The sequence below is a fragment of the Equus asinus genome, chromosome 7, assembly GCF_041296235.1.
Source record: "Equus asinus isolate D_3611 breed Donkey chromosome 7, EquAss-T2T_v2, whole genome shotgun sequence".
NCBI lineage: Eukaryota > Metazoa > Chordata > Mammalia > Perissodactyla > Equidae > Equus > Equus asinus.
In genome coordinates, this window is record NC_091796.1 from 59812219 (window position 1) to 59839130 (window position 26912).

The following is a 26912-nucleotide window of genomic DNA, read 5'->3' on the forward strand; positions in this document are numbered from 1 at the left end:
AATGCACATTAAACATGGATCGAAGTTATAATTTCTTAAAGAGTCTATTATTAAATCATGCATCGTTTCATGCTTTTCTAAAGTGCATTTTAAGCCACTATGTGGCACTCCATTTATATGAAATTATAGATATAACAGACAAAACTAACCTAAGGGGTTAAAGTTAGAACAATAGCCATAAAACAGGCATTAAGAATCAGAAACTAGGGGGAAGATCCAAGATGGCGCCGTGAGTAGTCCTCTTTGTCTCTCCCCCTTCGAGTCTACAATTATTTGGACACTCATCGCTTAACAAAGGATATCCAGATAGCATCTCAGGACGTTTGAGAGACCCACGCGACTATACATCGGAAGGCGGACGGACTTCCCTCCGGGAGGAGGTGGAGATAGGTGAAAACTCTCTGACCCCAACCAAACAGCCTAGTACCTGCAAGCGGCTTTCTTCCAACGGACGCCCCCAGAAGATCAACACACACCTAGGGCAGGAGCGAGCACACACCAGAGGAGCGACGGTGGAAACAGGTGACCAGAACCCTACCTAAACCCCCCGCAATTACTCCTAAACGCAGAGGGACACTCTAGAGTTACACACCTGAGCCTGTGGGGAGAGTCTCGCCCCGCCATTGGTGGGGAGATCCCACCTGGTGTCCACGGCGCCCGGAGGGTCCCAGAGAGAATCACAGAGGGCATGGCGGCCCCCTGGCTGCCACTGCCTGCACGGCCGGGCAAGGGATTGCCGGAGATCTCGGAGAGGACTGGGGCTGGGTGAAGCTCCAGAGGCCGGCTCCGCGGCCCGGAGGGGAAGCTCCAGAGTTCTGCCCGGGCAGCAGACAAAACTCTCTGTCTGCCATTAGCGGAGGGGCCACGCCCAACATCCACAACACCGGGAGGGTCCCAGAGAGGAGAATATCAGGCAGGGCAGCAGCTGACCAGCTACCACTGAAATCAGGATCTCCGGCTATCCCCCAGTCAAGGCAAAGGGCTCCCCGAGTTCCTGGGGAACAGGACTGGGGCTGGGTGGAGTTCCAGCGACCTGGCTCCGTAGCCTAGGGGGAAACCCTACAGGCTCACAGCAGCCTCAGTGAAAGCCTCTGCACAGCACTAGTAGAGAGCACCCATCTGGCAGCCACAAGGCTGGAAGATCCTGGGACAAAAGTAGCATAGCTAGGTGAGCTAACCACAGACTGTAGAAGATGCCAATAGCTCTGCTGCAACCCATAGTGGACAAGTGAGATTTTGTGGGTGCCGACAGTGACGGAGCAGCAAATATAAGTGATCCTACCCCTGGCCGCTGGAAAAGCCCATAACATGTTGCAGACCCCAAGGAGGGAGCATGTCTAGGTGGGCTGCAACAGTAGGCACCAGCAGCCTGAAACCCCCCCGTGACAGCCCCCACGGCAGAAGAGGGAATCCAAAGGACCACTGTGACTACAAGGAGGGGCCCAGGCCCAGTTAGCAACTGCGGATAGGGTTCCTGGTTGGTGCAGTATAAACAGCTGCTCCCCCACCACACCAGCAAAAACAAATGGAAGGAGCAACTAATCTCTATCTCTATGCGGAGGCACAAATCTACAATATCAAGCAATATGAAAAAATACATTAAATCTCCAGAACAGAAGGAAAATAACAAATACACAGACAACAATCCCAAAGAAAATGAAATATATAACCTAAATGACGATGACTTCAAAACAGCCATCATTAAAATACTCAATGAGTTAACAGAGAATTCAGATAGACAACTCAACGAGTTCAGGAGCTATGTCACAAAAGAGTTTGATACGATAAAGAAGAACCAAACAGAAATACTGGAAATGAAGAACACAATAGAGGAGATTAAGAAAAATCTAGATGCACTGAACAGTAGGGCCGATAATATGGAGGAAAGAATTAGCAATTTGGAAGATGGGAATATAGAAATGCTGCAGGCAGAGGAGGAGAGAGAAGTAAGACTAAAAAGAAATGAAGAAACTCTCCGAGAATTATCAGACACATTAGGAGATGCAACGTAAGGATTATAGGTATACAGAGGGAGAAGAGAAGGAGAAAGGGGCAGAAAGCCTATTCAAAGAAATAATGGCTGAGAACTTCCCAAATCTGGTGAGGGAGATGGATCTTCAGGTGACAGAAGCCAATAGATCTCCAAACTTTATCAATGCAAGAAGACCAACCCCACGGCATACAGTAGTGAAGCTAGCAAAAGTCAATGACAAGGAGAAAATACTAAGGACAGCCAGGCAAAAGAAATTAACCTACAAAGGAACCCCCATCAGGCTATCAGCAGATTTCTCAGCAGAAATTTTACAGGCTAGAAGAGAGTGGAATGATATATTCAAAAATCTGAAGGACAAAAACCTACAGCCGAGAATTCTCTACCCAGCGAAAATATCCTTCAAATACGATGGAGAAATAAAAACTTTCCCAGATAAACAAAAATTAAGGGAGTTCATTGCCACAAAACCTCCTCTTCAGGAAATCCTCAGGAAAACCCTCATTCCTGAAAAATCAAAAAAAGGAAAGGGGCTACAAAACCAAGAGCAGAGGAGATAAGTAGAAGGACAACAACAGAGAGTAGCAGCTCTTCATCAGAACAGATTAAACCACGGGACGAGAAACAAAGGAAATTGAAGAAAACCAGAAAACAAGACATAAAATGGGAGTGGTAGGCCCCCACATCTCAATAATCACTCTAAATGTAAATGGATTGAACTCCCCAATCAAAAGACACAGAGTGGCAGGATGGATCAAAGAACAAGACCCAACAATATGCTGCCTCCAGGAAACACACCTCAGCCCCAAAGACAAACACAGACTCAGAGTGAAGGGATGGAGAACAATACTCCAAGCTAATAATGAACAAAAGAAAGCAGGTGTCGCTATACTAATATCAGACAAGGTAGACTTCAAAGCAAAACAGATAAAGAAAGACAAAGAGGGACAGTATATAATGATAAAAGGGACTCTCCACCAAGAAGACATAACACTTATAAATATATACGCACCCAACACAGGAGCACCAAAATTTGTAAAGCAACTCCTAACAGAACTAAAAGAAGACATCAACAACAATACAATAATAGTAGGGGACCTCAACACACCATTAACACCAATGGACAGAACATCCAGACAGAAAATCAACAAGGAAATAATAGAATTAAATGAAAAATTAGACCAGATGGACTTAATAGATATATATAGAACACTTCGTCCAAAAACAGCAGGTTACACATTCTTCTCAAGTGCACATGGAATATTCTCAAGGATTGACCATATTTTGGGAAACAAAGCAAACATCAATAAATACAAGAGAGTTGAAATAATATCAAGCATCTTTTCTGATCATAATGCTATGAAACTAGAAATCAACTACAAGAAAAAAGCAGAGAAAGGTGCAAAAATGTGGAGACTAAACAACACACTTCTGAACAAACAATGGATTATTGAAGAAATTAAAGAAGAAATCAAATATTATCTGGAGACAAATGAAAATGAGAACACGACATACCAAATCATTTGGGATGCAGCAAAAGCAGTCCTAAGAGGGAAATTCATCGCAATACAGGCTCACCTTACTAAACAAGAAAAAGCTCACATAAGCAACCTCAAACGACACCTAACAGAACTAGAAAAAGAAGAACAAACAAAGCCCAGCGTCAGTAGAAGGAGGGAAATAATAAAAATAAGAGCAGAAATAAACGATATTGAAACAAAAAAGACAATAGAAAGGATCAATGAAACAAAGAGTTGGTTCTTCGAAAAAATTAACAAAATCGACAAACCTTTAGCCAGACTCACCAAGAAAAGAAGAGAGAAATCGCAAATAAATAAATTAGGAATGAGAGAGGAGAAATCACAACAGATACCAATGAAATACAAGGGATCATAAGAGAATACTATGAAAAACTATATGCCAAAAAATTGAACAACCTGGAAGAAATGGACAAATTCCTAGACTCCTACAACCTCCCCAAACTGAATCAGGAAGAAATGGAGAATCTGAACAGGCCAATCACAAGTAAGGAAATAGAAACGGTAATCAAAAACCTCCCCAAAAATAAGTCCAGGCCCAGACAGCTTCTCTGGAGAATTCTACCAAACATTCAAAGAAGACTTAATACCTATTCTTCTCAAACTATTCCAGAAAATTGAGGAAGATGGAGTACTCCCTAACATATTCTATGAAGCCAATATCACTCTGATCCCCAAACCTGACAAGGACAACACAAAGAAGGAGAACTACAGGCCGATATCACTGATGAACATAGATGCAAAAATCCTCAACAAAATTTTGGCAAACCGATTACAGCAATACATCAAAAAGATTATACACCATGATCAAGTGGGATTTATACCAGAGACACAGGGATGGTTCAACATCCGCAAGTCAATCAACGTGATACACTACATCAACAAAATGAAAAACAAAAACCACATGATCATCTCAATAGATGCAAAGAAAGCATTTGACAAGATCCAACATCCATTTATGATAAAAACCCTCAATAAAATGGGTATAGAAGGAAAGTACCTCAACATAATAAAGGCCATATATGACAGACCCACAGCCAACATCATACTCAACGGACAAAAACTGAAAGCCATCCCTCTGAGGACAGGAACAAGACAAGGGTGCCCACTTTCACCACTCTTATTCAACATAGTACTGGAGGTGTTGGCCAGAGCAATTCGGCAGGAAAAAGAAATAAAAGGAATCCAAATAGGCAATGAAAAAGTAAAACTCTCGCTGTTTGCAGACGACATGATCTTATATATAGAAAACCCCAAAGAATCCACAGAAAAACTATTAGAAATAATCAACAACTACAGCAAAGTAGCAGGGTATAAAATCAACATACATAAATCAGTAGCATTTCTATACACTAACAATGAACTAACAGAAAAAGAACTCAAGAACTCAATCCCATTCACAATCGCAACAAAAAGAATAAAATACCTTGGGATAAACTTAACCAAAGAAGTGAAGGATCTATACAATGAAAACTACAAGACTTTCTTGAAAGAAATTGACAACGACATAAAGAGATGGAAAGACATTCCATGCACATGGATTGGAAGAATAAACATAGTTAAAATGTACATACTACCTAAAGCAATCTACAGATTCAATGCTATCCCAATCAGAATCCCAAGAACATTCTTCACAGAAATTGAACAAAGAATCCTAAAATTCATATGGGGCAACAAAAGACCGCGAATTGCTAAAGCAATCCTGAGCAAGAAAAACAAAGCCGGAGGAATCACAATCCCCGATTTCAAAACATACTACAAAGCTACAGTGATCAAAACAGCATGGTACTGGTACAAAAACAGGTCCACAGATCAATGGAACAGAATTGAAAGCCCAGAGATAAAACCACACATCTATGGACAGCTAATCTTCGACAACGGAGCAGAGGGCCTACAATGGAGAAAAGAAAGTCTCTTCAACAAATGGTGCTGGGAAAACTGGACAGCCACATGCAAAAGATTGAAAATTGACCATTCTTTTTCACCACACACCAAAATAAACTCAAAATGGATCAAAGACCTAAAGATTAGGCCTGAGACAATAAGTCTTTTGGAAGAGAATATAGGCAGTACACTCTTTGACATCAGTTTCAAAAGAATAACTCCTCAGTTGAGGGACACTATAACTCCTCAGTTGAGGGAAATAATAGAAAGAATAAACAAATGGGACTTCATCAGGCTAAAGAGCTTCTTCAAGGCAAGGGAAAACAGGATTGAAACAAAAAAACAGCTCACTAATTGGGAAAAAATATTTACAAGCCACTTATCTGACAAAGGGTTAATCTCCATAATATACAAAGAACTCACACGGCTTAACAACAAAAAAACAAACAACCCAATCAAAAAATGGGCAGAGGACATGAACAGACATTTCTCAAAAGAAGATATAAATATGGCCAATAGACACATGAAAAGACGTTCATCATCGCTAATCATCAGGGAAATGCAAATCAAAACTACACTAAGATATCACCTTACACCCGTTAGATTGGCAAAAACATCCAAAACCAAGAGTGACAAATGTTGGAGAGGTTGTGGAGAAAAAGGAACCCTCATACACTGTTGGTGGGAATGCAAACTGGTACAGCCACTATGGAAAACAGTATGGAGATTTCTCAAAAAGTTAAAAATAGAAATACCCTATGACCCAGCCATCCCATTACTGGGTATCTATCCTAAGAACCTGAAATCAGAAATCCCAAGAGTCCGTTGTACCCCTATGTTCATCGCAGCATTATTTACAATAGCCAAGACGTGGAACCAACCTACATGCCCAGAAACTGATGATTGGATAAAGAAGATAGGGTATATATATATACAATGGAATACTACTCAGCCATAAAAAAAAGACAAAATTGGCCCATTCGCAGCAACGTGGATGGACCTCGAGGGTATTATGTTAAGCGAAATAAGCCAGTCAGAGAAAGACGAACTCTATATGACTCCACTCATAGGTGGAAGTTAACATATTGACAAGGAGATCTGATCGGTGGTTACCAGGGAAAAGGGGGGGTGGGGGGAGGGCACAAAGGGGGAACAGGTGTACCCACAACATGACTAACAATAATGTACAACTGAAATCTCACAAGGTTGTAATCTATCATAACATTAATTAAAAAAAAAAAAAAAAAAGAATCAGAAACTAGGGGCCGGCCCTGTGGCCGAGTGGTTAAGCTCACGTGCTCTGCTTCGGCGGCCCAGGGTTTTGCCGGTTCTGATCCTGGGCGCGGACATGGCACCACTGGGCAGGCCACATTGAGGCGGCATCCCACACGCCACAACTAGAAGGACCCACAACTAAAATATACAACTATGTACTGAGGGGATTTGGGGAGAAAAAGCAGAAGAAAAAAGAAAAGAATCAGAAACTATAAAGCAGGCAAGTAAACAAGAATGGAAGTCAAAACAGGAAGCCATTTAGTTTAGGTTAGATTTAGGTTAGGCAGACAGAGTTGCTGTTCTGGCTAGTGGATCCTGTTAAAAGGTCAGACCCACCCAATTGTTTTTGTTGCACATTATCCTAAAAGTGCAGTCTAATACCAGGCCCAGAATACAAAAAAGAGCATTTTAATTACACAAAAACTGGACATTGTCAGTCTGTTTTTGTCCTCTAGGGCAGAAAATCTCAGGAAAAAACAGCCTGCTTAAGAAAAATGAAGTCAGTGCTTTTTTGTTTAATATATTAATAACTTTTTGGAGAATTAGTTTTCAAGAGCTAAGTTTAATTGAGAAGTCCTTTACAAAGAACACATGCAAACCCAACGGGAAGAAAAGCATCCTCTTATTGACCCCAGTATGCGTGTATGTATGCTTAAAATTAATACACTCTGGGCAGAAAAGCAATGGCAGGGGGCTAACCCTACCAGGTATTAAAACATTCATAAGGCTTCTATAAATAAAAGTGTGGTACTGATGTATGAATAAACACAGAGACCAATGGAATAGAAGAGAAAACCCAGAAATAAAGTGCATAGGAGAAAGGACAACTCAAATTAGTAGGGGGAAGAAATTCTTCTAAATAAATAGTTTTAGGACTTTATAAATAATATTTAAATAAACAGTGGTAGTTGTTTGAAAAAGAAAAAATTGCATCCATAGTTCACACACAAACCAGGATAAATTCCAAATGTATTAGAGACCTATATGCAAACAAACAAACAAAACCATATAAATACTATCCCGGAGTGCAAGAAAAACCTGACTATGACACAAAATCTAGAAGTAATAAAAGAAAACATCAATAAAGTTGACAACCTAAAATAAAAACTCTTCAGGCTAAAAAACAACAAAGCAAGGTTAAAATACATATGACCAACTGGGAAAAAATTTATAATTTATAACACAGAGGTTGTGGTTATATCCCTAATAGATATATACATTTTAAAACTTCTAAAAAATGAATAAAAACACAATAACCCAGTAGAAAAATGGGTAAAAGATATGAACAAACAATTCACATAAAAGTAAATGTAAATAGTCCTTAAACATATGAAGAGATGCTCAATCTCACAGGAAATAAGAAAAATGAAAATTAAAACTATACCATTTCTTACCTATCAGACTAACAAAAATTCAAAAATTTGGTAAGAACAGCAACAAAAGTTAAGCAACACAATTTCTCGGTCATGTTGTTGGGGAACAGGTACTCTGCTACACTGCATTGCTGGGAATGCAAATAATAAAAATCCTTTTGGAGGAGAATTTGACAATATCTAGCAATACTACATAGAATTGACTATGTACACAAGGTTATTCATTATAGTGTTACTTGCAATGGTAAAAGATTGGAAATAACCCAAATGTCCATCTATGGACAAATAAGTACACAAAGCATTGCAGTCAACAACAGGACTTCCAGCACATTCAATTAAGTAGAAAAAAGAAAGAAAAAGCAATAGGCATAATGTTTTATGTAACAAATGAACATTTTGTATAACAGATATAAATGCTTATTGAAGTTTTTAAAAATGGCTATAGGTAGAAGGAAACCATTCATCGCAGTTTCCTTGAGTCACTTCAGGTCAGTTCAGGTTCAGGTTTATCCCACTGTCCTGGTTTCACTCTCAAACGTGTTCTAGTCTGGACAATAATTTATGTGGTCACCTTATCTATAATTGAGGGAGGGAACAGAATGGAGGTGACAGAGATGGAAATTAACTGTCTTTTATCATTATTATATATATTTGTCTAATTATGTAAATATTTTACATAAAACACAAAAATAAATCAAAAAGGAAATAATCCCTAAAAAAATGAAAACAAACTAACACACGTGAACCTAACTTTATATCAAGTTGATCACATAACCACTCACAGAAAATTACTCCAACTGAACTTGAAAGACAGTATTTGGGCTGACATCTTCAGTATATATTCAAAGACAAAGCAATCTTAACTGTCATTGAATAGTCTTATTGATGTATTATCAATAAAGTATATAAGTAATTACATTAATGTTGTCAGAAACCAAAAATTCCAGCATAAAAGAAACGAGTTACAGATATAAAATAAAAAGGAGTAAAGCCCCTGTAATCTTAAATCTGAATTGCAATATTAGCACAAACTCTAAGTTTTTTCTCTTTAGCTATTTATTAGCTCTGCCCCCTAAAAAGGGTTAGAAGAAAAGATAACCCAGTAAAAGCAACAAGTACCCCTAATGCCAAGACTGTGGTCTCTACCTACCATTTTCTTCTAAAGGGAACCAAGTTCCCTGGAGAAACGGCTAATTCCAATGTGAGGCAGAAATAAGATGAGCCCAAGACAGCCTGTCTGAAGCTAACAAAGATGACAGAAGTCACGTCAAAAGGACTCAAAAACCAAGTTGAAGAGGCTCCTACTAACCAAAGATGGGACAATTTGAGTAAAAAGAATGACAGTAACTGATTAAAACACTAAATATACGTATTAAAAAGTCATGAGTTTATAATGATACTTAAACTCTACCAAAAAGCAAAGTAAAAATGTATTGAATCCTACTAGAATTTGCTAGGGCATGAAGTCAATACTCTGAAAATGGATAAAGAGAAAGAATTAACTATTTATCTTACCTTTTGTTTATTTATCTTTTATTTCAGGGTAACCAAAGGGCTCTAGTGGATGTGGGAAAGATCTTCTATACAGAATAATTCCAGCTAATAAACACAGAAGGAATGATAAAAATAGCCGCTCATTATTTAATGAAATTGGCAATGGCAATGGTCATCAATGAAGGGTGAAACCACGAGGTCAAAGAATGATGGGGAACCTACTACAAAGGGATCAGACTTTCACCATCTGAACTCACTGACCAATTTTAGCATCACTAAAAGAGGGACAACTAGGTGTTATTAATGTCTACAGTGTACCACTGTACCCCATCTCTCCATAACTGAACCTGGATCTGCTCAGCCTTTAGATCTAACTTTCATCTACAGAAAACAGACATGACAGAGTAACAAGCTAAATAACCAGAGGAAGCAATCAGCCAAATCCAGAATGTGGTATATTTTCCATCATAACTCACCAGTTTCTTCAACAAGTCAATGGAATTTTAAAAAGTGGTGAGGGGAGGAGGAATGTTTTAGAATAAAAGAAACTTAACCTAACAACCAAATACAGTAAGTGGACTTTGTGGGATCTCGATTTGACTAAAATAACATAAACAACATTCAGTCAATTAGGGCAATCTGAATATGAACTGAGTACTAGATGTTAAGGAAGTATTGTTAATTATTTTAAGTGTGGCAATGATATTCTATTATGTAAGAAAATTTACTCTTTTATTGAGATGCATAACTAAGGTACTTTGCAGGTGTAGTGAAATTATTTATTTTATAATACTCCAACTAAAAAAAGTAGGGAGGACAGATGAATGGACAAAACAAGTATGGCTGTTGAATCGAGGAGTAGGTACACAGCAGTTCATTGTACTCTCTATTTTTGTGTATATTCAGAAGAGTAAAAACAAAACAAACACTAAAACACAAAACAAAACAAAAACCCGTGGGTAGAGGTGGGATCCAAAAACCAGAGGATTTGAAGAACAGTTGAACAGCAAGTACGAAAATGAGCTATGGCAGTTACTCTTACCTTAAGAGAAACTCAGAGAAGACAAACAAAGGGAAGGGAAGGCTGTACTCTAATCTGGAAGCTCTCAGAAGTCTGTGCCCCACCCATGAAAAGTATGGGGAGTGTTTCCACTCAGAAGGGGGAAGCAGTCACAGGTCTGCAAAGGACATCAAGAGAGCCTAACGTGGAAGAGAACTGCCTACCAGAAGAAGACTACTGTACAAAAAGAACTGGGACATCTAAATTTTATCCTAGAAAATAGAAAGATTAACTGAATTGAAAATTAAACATGAAGTTACATTATGAACTCACTCAAAGTTTAAAACTGGTCATTGCCCTTAAAGGTAAATAATACATTTAAAAAAAAAATGGGTACTAGCCCAGCAGCACACCAGTTGCTTCTAAAATTGTAGAGAGGGGCTGGCCCCATGGCTGAGTGGTTAAGTTCATGCACTCCGCTTTGGTGGCTCAGAGTTTTGCCGGTTCAGATCCTTGGCATGGATATGGCACTGCTCATCAGGCCATGCTGAGGCGGTGTCCCACATAGCACAATCAGTAGGACCTACAACTAGAATATACAACTATGTACTGGGGTGCTTTGAGGAGAAGGAGGAGGAAAAAAAAAAGATTGGCAACAGATGTTAGCTCAGGCGTCAATCTTTACAACTGTAGAGATATGAACATGTATAATCAATCATTCCTTCTCAGTAGAAGAATTACAGAACTTGTCTAGAAGAAGCTGAATGGCACTGTTACCATTGTGTGATGGTTAAAACACACACACACATAGGGGCCAGCCCATGGCATAGCGGTTAAGTTCAGCACATTCTACTTTGGTGGCCCAGTTTCACAGGTTTGGATCCCGTGCTTGGACCTACACCACTTATCAGCCATGCTGTGGTGGTGACCCACATATAAAGTAGGGGAGGACTGGCACGAATGTTAGCTTAGGGCTCATCTTCCTCAAGCGAAAAATAAGGGAGACTGACAACAGATGTTAGCTCAGGGCTAATCTTCCTCAGCAGCAACAACAACAACAAACCCTAAAAAAAACACCCCTCCCCTCACACATATATAACACACACACACACACACACACATATTTTAGGCAATGCTAAAAGTGCATTTGTGTATTTGGTATCCATGTTTAAATTAAATGCTTGTATATTTGTATTACGAGTTAATATGCTTATTTTCTCTTTTTGACTTACTTTCATTGTACTACTAAATTAACTTACATTTAATGCTCTAAAATAATTCAAAGCTTCTTTTATTTCAGCTGACATAATAAAAAAATTATAGCCACAAGGACATAGAATAAACTGTCCATCTTGAGAGAATAATGCAATAAGAATTCATTTATTTGACAGTCATAAAACACTGGAGTATCTTCTATGTGCCAGGTACTACACTAGCTGTTAGAAATATCAAGATGAATGTAAGAGGACAGAGGAAAAGACACTTCTGTCCTGGTTCTCTCACTACTCACTACAAAACAATAAGGAAAAACAAGAAACTGAAACACTACCTCCACTGTGGAAGAACCTAAGAATTAAATGTGACCAACTCAGTGGTCTGCTCACAGGCAGATGTACACCACAGAACTCTGGCAAGACGCAGGGGCTGGAGACACCAGGTGCTGCAGAGGCAAGCTTATTTTGAGGATAGTTATGCCTCCAAGCCCCTGTCTCTCTTTCACAACTGTAGGAGATGAGCGGGTTATTCTCTAGAGAAACTAAACCAAAGAGGCCCTGGACTGGGAACACCAACAACTCTACAGGGTGGACATGATGATGGAAAAAAACAAGGAAAGTAAAAGACAGTATGCTTACGGGATACTGACTTTGCCCCTCAGGATCCCAGAACTGCAGCCAGATTTACTATCCCAGCCCCAACCCAGGCAAAAAACTCAAAGATCCTTCTCTGAAAAAGCTGTACAACCCAAAGGAAAAGATCTATAGATACTGAGATAGAGGGCTCCTCAATGAAAAAACCAGCTCATCTCCAATCATCCGATAGTGAGGCAACAAACTAGATTTCATGCCCTGTCTACAAGCACAGGGCTCCTGATCAGCTGTAGAGTGTCTAACTTTTACAGACGAACAGATGGCCGAGAGCACCAGACAGTTGAGGAAATGGAACTAGAAGAAGCAGTAGAAGGAAAATCTTCAACAAGCAAACTTTATAATTAACAGTCCCAGAAAGATAAGAAAAACATCTTATCTATAAAATAAGAACAGTATGCTCTCCAAAGAGGACAATCAGGGAGGGGCTCCTGGAAATTAAAAATGAAAGCCAAAATTTTATACACTAACACAAAGGCAAGATTAGGAAACCTCTCAGGAAGTATACTCCAATACAAAAAGACAGATAATAAGATTAGTCATTAATAAATTAGTGTTTACACTATTATACATCAAACTAGTGGGAATATTCATTTATTCAAGAGATTATTAAAATAAGTACTGATTTAACTAGAAATAGTGATAAAACCATATTGGAAAGATAAGAGAGCTAAATCCTCACATACCATAATACGAAGTCAACAGATAGTTTCTAAAATCAAAGAATCAAGAGACCAGTAGAAGAACATTTTTAGAATTATGGAAGTAATACAATACTGAAGAGTTGGAAGTGGTTGTCTTTGCCACAGGATCAAAACATTGGGAAGAAATGGGACAGAAGATTGTTATAGCACTATGTGCTTATATCTAAAGAACGTGCATATATCCTACTTTGATAAAAATAGAGATTAATTTTGAAAAGATCAACATGACACCATCCCTGTTCCTGAGGAGTTCATACTCTATTGGGAGACATGCAAAACAACAATTATACAAGCACGCAATAAGTGATACAATGGAAGCAGACAATCTGAATAGAATAGAGGATCCTATCTCATCAAATGAGGAAAGTTTCTGAGAAAGTGTGGTTTTAAGGGATGAAAAAGAGTTAAATGGTCAGAGAGGGGATGATGTATGTTTCTCCCAGCAACTGTCTATGCATGTAAGTTTTCTTTCTAAAACAAAAATGATAGCATTCTATAACTACACCTTTGCACCTTGCTTTTTTTACTTAATACATCTTAAAGACTGTTCTTCAGAAAGTCCTTGAAAACAGCTTTTAGTTTCTCAAGGATCTTTTAGTGAAGTCTTATATATAAAGGAAGATAATTTATTTTTTAATATAAGTACCTATTTTTTATTTGCAACCATAATACATGTGTCCTATAAAAAATTCAACGGTATAAAAAATTAAAAAGCAAAAAAATCCCCGCTTGTTCCTCCACTCCTACTTCGCAAGAATAAGCACTTTTAATTCCCTCCTAGATCTTTTTCTATAAAAATTAGAATACATACATAAGTAAATACTATTCATACAACTGAATGCAATATAATCTTCTATTAACCTACTACATCTTATACACACAGTAGTCTATACACATAAAATACATTTACATTCTTTAAAATCAAGGATTCTGTGATAAGAATTAACAAACTTTATTGCATGTCAACGTACCAACGCAGTCACAGCACTCATCCCAAAGGGTTCCAAGACACAGCATACACTCCTTACAGCAGGAACAATTCCCTTCTCCAGGTCGGCACTGGCAGAGCTCCTAGAAATAACACAGATGTTCAAACTTAAAATTCTGAATAACTGTACCTAAAATTGTTAAATTTTTACAGCAAAAAAAACCCCACAATATTTGAATTTATAATAATTTACTGGACACAATTTTTTATTCAATATCATTAACTATTTGCAGGAACATAAATATCTACAATGTCAAGGAGATTTATATTTTCTTTTGGACACACTCAGTGAACACATTTTGGATCCTTTTATCTTATTTTGAAACAAAGAAAATATTTTACTTTATAACCCATAACTTTACCCTCTACACTACTTCAACAAATAATTCAGTACAAGAACAAAATCTACTTTCCAGCTATTAGATTCATTGTCCGAATTAATCTAAATGACTAGCTGACTTGTAGCGGAAGCTGTGGTTTCTCAATATACAAAGTGTGAATAAAAGTATCTTTTGAAAACTGCTATTTTTATTGATACCTGACATATTAAAACAGTGTGCTTGGTGTGGCAGACTTTTTACAAAGAAGGTAGCAATTATTCCTCTCCCTATGTCCACCCACTTTGCAATGTGACTTTGCATGTCCTCTGATCAAGGGACAGGGTCTATTTCCTAACTCCTTGAATGTAGGTGTTCTTGAGACTTGCTCTGATCAACAGAATTTGGTGGAAGTGACTTCGTGTCAGTTTGGAGTCTGGGCCTCAAGAAATCTAGAGTGCTTCCCCTCTTTCTCTAGGAACTTTGCCCAGCTGCCATGTGACGCCTGGGAGAAGGTGATGTGGACAAACTGGTCCACCTGAAGCCATCCTAGTTCAGCCACCCTCCAAACAACCAGGAAGGAGCTGAGGCCAGATACAGGTGTGAGCCCAGAAAAACCACCCAACTGATACAGGCCCAAACTGCTAATCCCCAGGAATAAGAGCTAAATAAACGTTTTGTTTTGTTTTTTAAATAAGGGATATTTTGAAATAACAGAAAATATACACAACCTGGATTCAGGGCTGAAGAGCATGTTTTATTTATTTTGCTGGGAAAGATTCACCCTGACCTAACATGTTGTCAATCTTCCCTTTTTTTTTCCTCCCCAAAGCCCAGTACACAGTTGTATATTCTAGTTGTAGGTCCTTCTAGTTTCTCTATGTGAGCCACCACCACAGCATGGTTACTGACAAGGAGTAGTGTGGTTCCACACCTAGGAATGGAACCTGGGCCACGAAAGTGGAGCGCGCTAAACTTTAACCACTAGGCAATCTGGGTTGGCTCAATGGTTATTGCTTTAAGCTACTAAACTTTGGGGTGGTTTGTTACTCCAGGAAAGCTAATTAACACAGCTTGCATTGTAATGAAGCTTCAAGGTTTCCTTTAGCCCTTGCCACCAGACAGCCACTCCTAAATAAATGCAACTTAAAGGGAAATTCTATAGCCATTACTGCCTATTTGGCTTTCCCTGCTTTATGAGATACCATATATATTTTTTAAAACTTAAACATAGCACATAACATTTATCCCTATTAAATTTATCTTATTATATTTCTAGACCATTGGAGTCAGTCTATCATCCTTATATGACAATTTTTTGCAACACTGATTTTCTTTTCCAGTTTTATTGAGAAATAATTGACGTACAGCACTGTCTAAGTTAAGGTGTATGGCATGATAGTTTGATTTACATATATTGTGAAATGATTACCACAATAAATTTAGTTAACATCATGAGCTCATATAGACAATAAAAATAAAAGAAAAAAAATTTTCTCCTTGTGATGAGTATTCTTAGCATCTCCTCTTTTGACAACTTTCTTATATACCATACACCAGTTAACTATAGTCATCATGCTGTACATTACATCCCTGGTATTCATTACCTTATAAACTGGAAGTTTGTACCTTTTGACCCCCTTCCTCCAATTCCCCCTCCCCACACTTCCCACTTTGGTAAACACAAATCTGATCTCTTTTTTTATGAGTTTGGTGGGGTTTTTTTGTTGTTGTTATTGCTTTTAGATTCCACGTTTAAGTGAGATCACACAGTGTCTGGCTCTGTCTGACATTTAACATAGCATGATGCCTTCAAGGTCTATCCCCGTTGTCACAAATGGTAGGATTTCGTTTTTTTATGGCTGAGTAATATTCCACTGTATATATACACTACAACTTCGTCATCCATTCATCCACTGATGGACACTTAGGTTATTTCCATGTCTTGACTATTGTGAATAATGCTATGAAGATGGGGGTGCAAATATCTTTTTGAGCTAGTGTCTTCATTTCCTTTGGCTATATTCTCAGAAGTGGAATTGCTGGATCATATGGAGTTCTATTTTTAATTTTCTGAGGAATCTCCATACTGTTTTCCATAGTGGCTGCATCAATGTACATTCCCACCAACAGTGTACAGAGTTCCCTTTGCTTCACATCCATGCCAGCATTTGTCATCTCTTGTCTTTTTGATTATGGCCATTCTAACAGGTGTGAGGTGATATCTCATTGTGGTTTGAATTTGCATTTCCCTAATGACTAGTGATGAGCATCTTTTCATGTACCTGTTGGCCATTTATATATCTTCTTTGGAAAAATTTCTATTCAGGTCCTTTGTCCATTTTTTTAATCAGACTATTCATGTTTTTGCTATTGAGTTGTATGAGTTCTTTATATATTTTGGATATGAACCCCTTATCAGATAAAGCAAGACTGATATTTATAATTCCTTGTTTTCTTCTTCTCCAAAAGTCTCCTAGCTCATTCAAGCACATTCAAGATCAACACTTATGCTATTTTCTAACTAATTCATTAGTTTGATGTCAGTGTGTATCTGTGATTCAATATATGCAAACTATAATATTGTAGCACTGTGGAATTCTGTATACTCAGGCTGCATCCATGTAACGCAGACCTCAAGTAACTTTGCTAAGTCTGTTAGGAAGAGAGAGGCTAAAAGGGCAGGGACTTCCTGAGAAGTATAGATGCTTCATCATAAAACTGGTGATGCTTGATTCAGACAAGCTCAAAATTAATTGGAAATCTAGAGAAAGAAGAGTTGCCAAAGCTATATTTTGTGACTTATTTCTCCATAAAAAACTGTCTGTCCTATCTTTGGAGTAAGAGAATATTTTCTGAGTACACATTTTTAAAAAAGAGCATCAGAGTTAAGGATATTGGTACTTTTTGTTTTTAGTTTTATAAAAGTTGCCACTTAATCACAAGAAATAAAGCTTTAAAAAATTTTTAATTTACATTATACATAGAAAATACCCCTTTCTATCATAGTTGCTTATATTTACATTATTTATTTAGCACAGGAGAAATAAATTAGAAAAGTAACAAATTTATTCAAAGAATCTCTCTCCTTTTTCCTATCATAGCTTCCAAATCGTAGCTTGTTAAATGAATTACTATAAATTATGCTAAATAATTTTAAAATGAATGCCAATTTAATGGTTTCCATTAGAGAAATCTGAGTCTTTAAAAGTATTCATTATGCCCCTTACTGTCAGATATCTGTTACGTGTTTTAAGCTGGAATGAAAGGTAAATGAAAACATCAGATTACTGCTAACTAATGGAAGGTTTAAACTAAAACTATTTAAAAGTTGCTTGAACATGTCCAGATTATCTAGCCTTCAAGATTAAATGCATTTCACCCCCTCTCAAGAGATGCCTGTGCTGTACTTTTACATGTCAGCATGACAGAATAATGCACCTAACTTCTCACTTTCCAGGAGAAATATACTATACAGGCAAATTTAAGAGATGGCGTTTAGGATCTCAAAAACCTCACTGCAAATCTAGAAAGCAAAAATACATGGAAATGATTTGCTTTAGACTGTTGTCATAGTCAAGAAGAAAATGGAAACAATGAATTTCCATGTGTAAATAATTATGAATAACAGCCATGTGCAGCTCATCAAGTAATTCACTCTTTTCTATTCACTTTGCATGTCTTTCAAAACCACATCATTGAATAACGTTTTGTCATAAACATATTTGGAAATGTATACTTTAATTTTTTTGACAGTAAGCAAGCTGTGGTTAGGATGAACGTTTTTAAATATAAGGAACATTTCTAAAGTGTTTTGGAGTCAAGTATTGGAAATACAAAAGAAAAAAAAACTCAAAACGTAACTGTGATGAATCAAGGATCACAGAAAAACATAAAAAATTACTTCATTTAAATTAAGCAGAATCTTTTCTTCAGGATACTTAAAAAGAAACCTTTACCTTTAGTTGTTTTAGTTATGAGTCTTCTGTAACTACAAAGGCTTTGCTGAAGAGGCTAGAACCAAGATAAAAGGAATGCTTTAAAAATATTTTTTTAATTGTAAAAAATTTTGAAAAATATCTGCTAGAGTAGAAGGAGAAATTACCCAAATTCCTCCCACTTTGGTAAATTCCTATGCATTTCTAATAAAATAATGATTGTGCACTCTCTTGATCTAAAGAAATAAGCATTTCCCTATTGTAAAAATCTGTCAACACAACTTAGCCACATTTTATGTACCAAAATTCAGAAATAGGCCTTACATTCTTGATCCCTTCCACACCTTGTCCATGTTCTCATTCTTTACCACCACGTTCATTAGTATCTTCCATTTTACTATTATTTCAAAATCTCTACTTCTTAGATAGAACATACGGTTGAGTTGAGATGTCGAATATTCTGTTGGGACTGGCTGTTTATACGTTTTATTAATCTTACTATGACTAAATTTGAGTACTGCTCAGTTGAGTGGAACATGTGATTATAACCAAACACAGAGTTCACAGAGGTCCAAAAAACAGACAGATGCAACACCTCCACTACTTCCTGCTGCCCCCTCCCCCGAAGCTCCCAAGTGGATTTATTTGACATTAACAGGCGCTGTGCTAAGTGTTTCACATGCATTATCCTGATTCTCATAAAGCTTCTATCAAAGTAGTTATTATTTATCTTCATTTTTCAAATAAGGTTATGAAATTTGTACATCATTCAATTAGTAAGTGGCTGAGATGCGACCCCAGTTTTGGTCAGATATTCCTGCTTTTTAAACATTGACACGGGAACTATATAGCTTATTTCTTATTAATTTAGCATTTCAATAATTATAGTTATTACTTTCTCAGAAAGAACGAGCCCATAATTAAATTGAGATAATCCTTCATGTTGTTTAAGCAAAGACATTATTATATCTTTCACTCTCAGTACCTGAATACAATTAGAAGTGCTATTGCCCAAGTTTAATCATTGTTTGTAAAAGCAAAATAAATATCATTGGCTAAGAGTTGCAAAACCAGTGAGCTGGAATTTAATACTTAATTCTTTTGTTGCTTCAGCCAGTTAATGACCCTATCATCTGCTTCACTAGTCTGCACGTCTCAGAGAAAGTGTGGGTGTTGCTCACCATACAGATGAGAAGGCTGAGAAGGAGTGGTTAGTGATTTGTCTGAGTTCACACAACTGGGACTCTGACATCAGGGCTTCTGACTCAAGGCTGCTCCTACCACCACTGCTTCTGCATGTTAGAGTCAGAGTAATATGGAAGAAGACATCTGTTTTCTGTGTGTTGTACTATGCCAGGCGTTATTAAAGTTTGGTAATCACATTGTTCAATAAATTTATGATGGAAAAAACTGAAACTTTATACTAAATGGCAAACAGAAATTTATACATTTGGGCTGCCCTATATGGACCAGAATGAGTATTTAGAGAGAATCTGGAAAGCTGCTTAAAAAGCTTATAAGAAATGTGTGCCAGCACTATGAAAGTTTTAGGGAAGTCTAATCATTTAAAATGTACTTCATTACATTTGTATTATGGAAAATTGTGAAATTTTTGAATGCCAGAAGACAGAGATTTTATATAATTATTCAGTCAATTTTAAAGGAAAAATCTTATTCTCTATACAACTAAGGTTCTGGTGAGATCTTAATTCTCTATGCAAAATAAATGGGGGACGGTATTACTTATCTGAGACTAAGACTAGACTTTAAGAGTTAAAATTTATTTCATAAACTTCCAAACTTCCAGGCCAGAGATGGAAACTAATAACTTGAGAAAGAATCTTATTTATATTCTACTGTTCAGTTACTAATAAATATTTCCATTCTCTAACTGTTGCCACGATCTGAGATATCTGTCAGCACTGTTGTTAAACCAGGGGAACAGCATCATTGAAAAGAACATTATAGTCTGATAGAGGGCAAATGACTTGGACTTAAGAGAATCTGAATTTAAGTTCTAGCCCATAAGCTGCAGTCTCAGTTTCTCAGTCATAAAAAGGAGATGGTATTGCTAGACTTTCCCTTACAGACTTTGGCATCCAAATGAAATAATGACTATAAAAAGGTTTGGCGACCCAGCAATTCCACTCCTAAGTATTTACTCAAGAGAAATGAAAACATATGTCCACACAAAGACCTCTATCTGAAAGTAATTGCCCACTTTACTCATAATCACCAAAAACTGGAAACAACCCAATGTCTATGGGCTGGTGAATGGATAAACAAATGCGGTACATCCATACAATGGAATACTACTCAGCAATCAAAAGGAAAACTACCTGATACATACAACAATTTAAATGAGTCTCAAAAGCATTATACTAAATGAAAGAGGCCAGCCAGACACAAAAGGCTACATACTCTACAATTCTGTTCATATGACATTCTGAAAAAGCAAAACTATTGGGACAAAAATCAAATCAGTGGTTGCCAGGTGCTTAGGCTTGGGAAGGGGCTAGTTCTGACTACAAAGGGGCACAATGGAAGTTTTTCGGGTGATGAAAATATTTCCTCTGATTGTGGGAGGGGCTACATGAGCATATGTTTGTCGAAAATCAAAACTATGCCTAAAAAGAGTGAACTGCATTGTATGTGAATTATACAGCAATAAATCTGACTAAAAAAATGCTTTGGGAGATCAGGCAATACCTTATTTCATCTTTGAAAGACCATTATGGTACATCGTGGTTTCTCCATAAATTTATTATTTTAACAAACCTGAATTGAAAAACATAAAGCATTATATAAATGCAAGCTACTGTTTTACTTTTCTACTTTTAAGCTAAAACTAAACTTCTCTAAACTAACCTAAATACTTTTCCCTTTTTTTTTTTTTACAAAGAAACACAAAGCAATGCTAGTGAAAAACACAGAACACAAAAGTAGTATATACAATATATTTGTTAAAAGTCACCTAACCATAAATAAAAACCTAGAAAGAACTATATCAAACTATAAAAGTAGTCTGTGTTTGGATAATAGGACTATGAATGACTTACTTTCCTTTTTCTACCACTACGTATTCTGTGAATTTTCTTTGAGTACAAAATCATTTTATAATGGCATATAAAATTTAATTTACTTGCGTAGTATGACTTCTTAAGATTGTTTAATGGTTGTACAATAAAAAAAATAAAATACTCAAAAACACAAACTGAGGTTCTTAAATATTACATTAAGCAAACTAAGTATTTATAACAGCTTGATCTTAAAAAAAAAAAAACAACCCAGGAACGTCAGAACAAAGCTAGTTAAGTAAACACATATCATGTGAGCATTGGTAATCAATAAAGCAGTAGAGTGTCCCTACACTGATACTACTTTGACAACTGTCACTTAGGTCAAATGGGTATTTTAGAACAAATAAATAAAACAAAATATCCTCAAACAATTAGCCTTTATTCAAACATAATTATAATTAGGTTGGATTACAACAAATCTGTCTTGACATATTATACTCTTTAAGGAGGAAATCAGACAAACTTTCAAACTTGGAAGAGAAATATCAACTGAACCTCATTATCATGTCGTTCTTTACAAATTCTAACTGGGTGGTAAACTTTCGTCCTGAAAATAATATAAACTTAAGTGACACAAGACTGAAAACAGAATTTACCCTTTTGGCTAAATAAATCATCATAAAGGTTCATGTATGTACGTGAACTACCAAAATATAACAAATGGCACCCATTTCTTATATAAACTTAGTAACAAAATTTTAATCCTACTTACTTTAAAAGTGGCCCAATGAATTTCTTTAAAATAGTCGAGGTGGTGTGAAGTAGGGAGGTACAGATGAGAGAGGACTGGCCATATGTTGATAGCTGAGTGATGAGTATGAGAGGCTATTTTACTATCCTCCCTATTTTAAGTATATTTGAATTTTTCCAAGTGTCCCAATGAAAGCTTTATTTTTGTTTTAAAAAGGAAACAGCCAGTGAAAATAAATTTTAGTTTCCACTAATAAATTTTAGCAGCTATTCTAATTGCATTAAGCATCTGAAAGGGAAACAATGACTTATTCTTCCCTTAAATTACGTCAGGCTGAACTCACTACTTTTGGACATTAATTTTAAAGATTTACATGAGGTGTTAACTGAAGCAAAACAGGACAAAAATGAGAGTAACAATTTTTTTTTGGTGAGAAAGATTGGCCAATCTTCCTCTTTTTGCTTGATGAAGACTGTCACCGAGCTAACATCTGTGCCAAACTTGCTCTGTTTTATATGTGGGACGCCACCACAGCACGACTTGATAAGCGGTGTGTAGGTCCGTGCCCGGGATCTGGAGCCATGAACCCCAGGCCGCTAACGTGGAGTGTGCAAACTTAACCACTACACCACCAGGCAGGCCTGGAGAGTCACAACTTTGAAGAACGAGGAAGTAGAATGAAAAGGAAAAAACACTATAGGAAAATAAGACAGTGTTCATAAGAGGAAAGAACAAACACTGCATATTGTAAATCAAAATATTACTAGTATAGTAACAAATCAGGGTAACTGTAGCAAGAGACTAACATGGAACTTAATTAGGCACTGATTCAGGAAAAGGAAGAGAAAATTAATTTTTTAGTTTACTGTGATTAAAGACAAAATACACTTTAAAAAACTAGAATTCTTAGTAGGAAACTATTTTGAAATCCCAACCTATTTCAGGAAATCTAAGATTCGTTTAATAGCTGAGTCAATTTTTAGAATAAAAAAGCAGAGTGTCAATTTGGCACATAAAAGTGCTAAATAAATATTCAGGTAACAAGTGCTAAAATGATGCATCAATGATCTCTGAACCTAAGTCTGAATATTTTCATGAATTATTATGTTTATATCATCCTGAAGATGACCATAAATATTGGTTGAAAGTACCTACAGGTCAATAAACCTGTTTTTCACTTCTTAATACAAAATAGGTCTTGGAATTTCTAGGCTAGAAGTGTAATATTGATCCACAACTTAAAAGTTCTTTTCACAAAAGCAGAAGAAAAAACAAGTAAAGATCTTGTCAAAAGCAAAATCTTTTCTTATCAAGTTTTTTCCTGAAATAGGACAGCTAAACCACTCATTATATGAGCAAGAGTACACCAAGACAACAATTTTACTTTCTTGATGTTTAAAGTTAGATTCCTTTCCTGTCAGAAGCACAAAATAAATATTTATATAGGGACCACCCTTACGCATAACAACTTAAAGGAGTGGCAGGAATGACTGTGCTGCCTTGTGATCATGCTGGTAAAAAATATTTACATAACTATGAGCTTCCAGGGAAAATTTTTTATACTTAGTTATTTCATCAGGGCAGAGGGCTCAACATAGACAAATGTTCTAACTTATCCTCATAGTACCTCATTTCAACACTACCGATGTTCAAACTAAACCAAAACAACAAAAAGAAAATCTAAATTCCCTCTAAGAAGTAATTAGTATCTTTCTTTAAACTTCTATAGCATTGCCTTTCTTAAAAGTACTTATCTCCTGCCTTCATTTCTGTACATGTTCTTCTTCTGTAAATTTAAGGAGAAAAGCTATTACTGTCATCTAAAAAGTCAATGTGCCTTGTTCTTTCTTAAATATGAAAGCAGAATTTTAATAACTTAGCGTGTGCAACGGAAAGCAAAGTGCCAGCAATTCCCAATCTTTTCAGCGCCATCAACCACTTTAAGAACCTCTTGAAAGCTATGGACTTTTTTCCTAGAAAACTGTACATACATAATTGTGAATAGAACTAAAAAGAGGGCATTAAAGTTCAAGTTTCTATCACAGCAGTTAAGCTACACTCCCCCGAATACAGCAAAAAGAACTAGAGATCTACCACCCACCCACCCACCCCAATCACAGCAAGAAAACCAGCCAATCCAAACCAACTAACCACAAACTTCCTTTCAGGAAAATGACCAGCTTCACAGCAGAGAACACATTCCAGGCTCAAGGGCTCCCTGTCCTTCCAGTGAAACCCTCCAGTCTGTGTATGTCAGTTCTACCCATGTACACAGTCTCTCAACCAACTTTTTACTGCCTCTTTCTTAAGTATAAATGGACGACTAAAGCATACTATAGATTCGGGGAAAGCCTGTCACATGGAAGAGACATAAGTTACAAGAAAAAAAATCTTGGAAGAAAGAAATAATCCAGGTAACAGAACTAGGGGGAAAACACACACACCTCCACCTCCACCAGTGAAACTTACAATAGGTGTCATCCTTGGAGATATCTGAGAAAATGATGCATTCAAAAACAAGTGAAAGTGTTAATCCAAAAAAATTAACAAGCAGAATATAAGAGCTCTCGAAATTTAAAAGTCATTGCTAATACTAAAAAATTCAATGGAAAGCGTTCAAAGCTAAAGTCAAGGAAATCTCCCCAAAGGCAGAATAAGAAGGTAAAAACAAATTTAAGATCCATGACACTAGATACAAGCAATGAACAATCCGAAAATGAAATTAAGGACACAATTCCATTTACAACAACATCAAAAAGAATAAAATACCTATGAATAAACTTAACCAAAGAAGTGTAAGACTTCTTTACATTTCTACAAAATACTGAAAACTGCAAAATATTGTTGAAAGAAATTAAGGAAAATCTAAATAGAAGAAAGATATTCCATGTTCAGGAATCAGAAGACCTAAATACTGTTAAGAGGTCAGTACTTCTCAAACTGATCTATATATTCAATGCAATCCTTATGAAAACCCTAGCTGGCAATACCAAAGGTACAACCCGTGAAAGAAAAAATGAATGTTGGACTTCACCAAAATAAAAAACGTATGCTTTGCAAAAGGCACTGTCAACAGAATGAGAAGACCTGTCACAGACTGGGAGAAAATATTTGCAAAAGACATATTTGATGAAGGACTGTTATCCAAAACATACAAAGACTCCTAAAACACAACAGTAAGAAAATGAACAGGGGCTGGCCCTGCAGCCGAGCAGTTGGGTTCACGTGCTCTGCTTTGGCAGCCCAGGGTTTCGCCAGTTCTAGTCCTGGGCGCCGACATGGCACTGTTCATCAAGCCGTGCTAAGGCGGCATCCCAGGTACCACAAGTAGAGGGACCCACAACTAAAAATACACAAATACGTATGGGGGGGCTTTGGGGAGAAAAAGGAAAAATAAAATCTTAAAAAAAAAAGAAAATGAACAACTTAAAAATGGGCAAAGGATATAAACAGACACTTCACCAAAGATGATACAGAGGTGGCAAATAAAGCAGATGAAAAAATGCTCAACATCATGTCATTAGGGAATTGCAAATTAAAACAATGAGATACCAAGATACACCTGTTAGAGTGGCTAAAATTCAAAACACTGACAAACCAAACATTGACAAGGATGCAGAGCAACAGGAACTCTCATTCACTGCTGGTGGGAATGCAAAATGTTAAGGCCACTTTGGAAGATAGTTTGACAATTTCTTACAAAAGTAAACATACTCTTAGCATATGATCCAGCAATTGTGCTCCTTGGCATCTACTCAAATGAGTTGAGAATGTATGTCCACATGAAAATCTGCACATGGATATTTATACCAGCATTATTCTTAGTTACCAAAATTTGGAAGCAATCAAGATGTCCCTCAATAGGTGAATGGATAAACAAACTGTGGTACATCCATACAATGGAATATAAACCAGCAATAAAAAGAAACAAGCTATCAAGCCGTGAAAAGACGTGAAGGAACCTTAAATGCATATTGCTAAGTTAAAGAAGCCAGCCTGGAAAGGCTACATACTGTATAATTCCAACCGTAAGACATAATGGAAAAGGCAAAACCATACAGACAATAAAAACGATCAGTAGCAGCCAGGGACGTGTGGGTGGGGATGGAGCACAGATTTTTAGGGTAGTGAAACTATTCTGTGTCACATTGTAACGGCAGCTATATGACATTATACATTTTTCAAAACGCACAGAACTGTACAATACACAGAGAGAACCCTAATGTAAACTGTAGACTTTAGTTAATAATAGAGCGACAATACTGGTTCATCAATTCTAACAAAGGTACCACACTAATGCAAGATGTTCACAATAGGGGAAACGGTGGGCGTGTGCAGGGGGAAGGGGTACACTGGCTCCTTCTACACTTTCTGCTCAATTTTCCTGTAAACCTAAAACTACTCCAAAAAATAAAATCTATTATAAAATAACATCTTACCTGGGTTTATTGCAGAAATTGACAAGCTGATCTTAAAATTCAGATGGAAATGCAAGGGACCCAAAATAGTCAAAACAATCTTTAAAAAGAAGAAAGTTGGAGAACTCATACTTCCTGATTTCAAAACATAACACAAAGCTACAGTAATCAAGACAATGTGATACTGGCATAAAGACAGACATATGGATCAATGGAATAGAATTTAAAGTCAGGAAATAAACTATTACATTTATGGTCAAATTATTCTCAACACGGGAGCCAAGATAATTCAATGGGAGAAAAACAGTCTTTTCAACAAACTGTGCTAGGACAACTGAATATCCATACACAAAATAG

At 36.8% G+C, this 26912-nt stretch overlaps 1 protein-coding gene across 4 annotated transcripts in view; it reads right to left on the reverse strand.

Moving 5' to 3' along the window:
- Positions 1-26912, reverse strand: part of TWSG1 (twisted gastrulation BMP signaling modulator 1) — a 47386-nt gene that overhangs the window by 11561 nt on the left and 8913 nt on the right. For all 4 annotated transcript variants that reach the window (XR_011504559.1, XM_044773440.2, XM_014837335.3 and 1 more), the window contains one exon: positions 14095-14194. Coding sequence is in view for 3 of the 4 variants with exons in the window: in XM_044773440.2 (XP_044629375.1) it covers positions 14095-14194 (100 nt within the window). In the remaining variant the exon portion in view is untranslated. The remainder of the gene's footprint in view (positions 1-14094; positions 14195-26912) is intronic.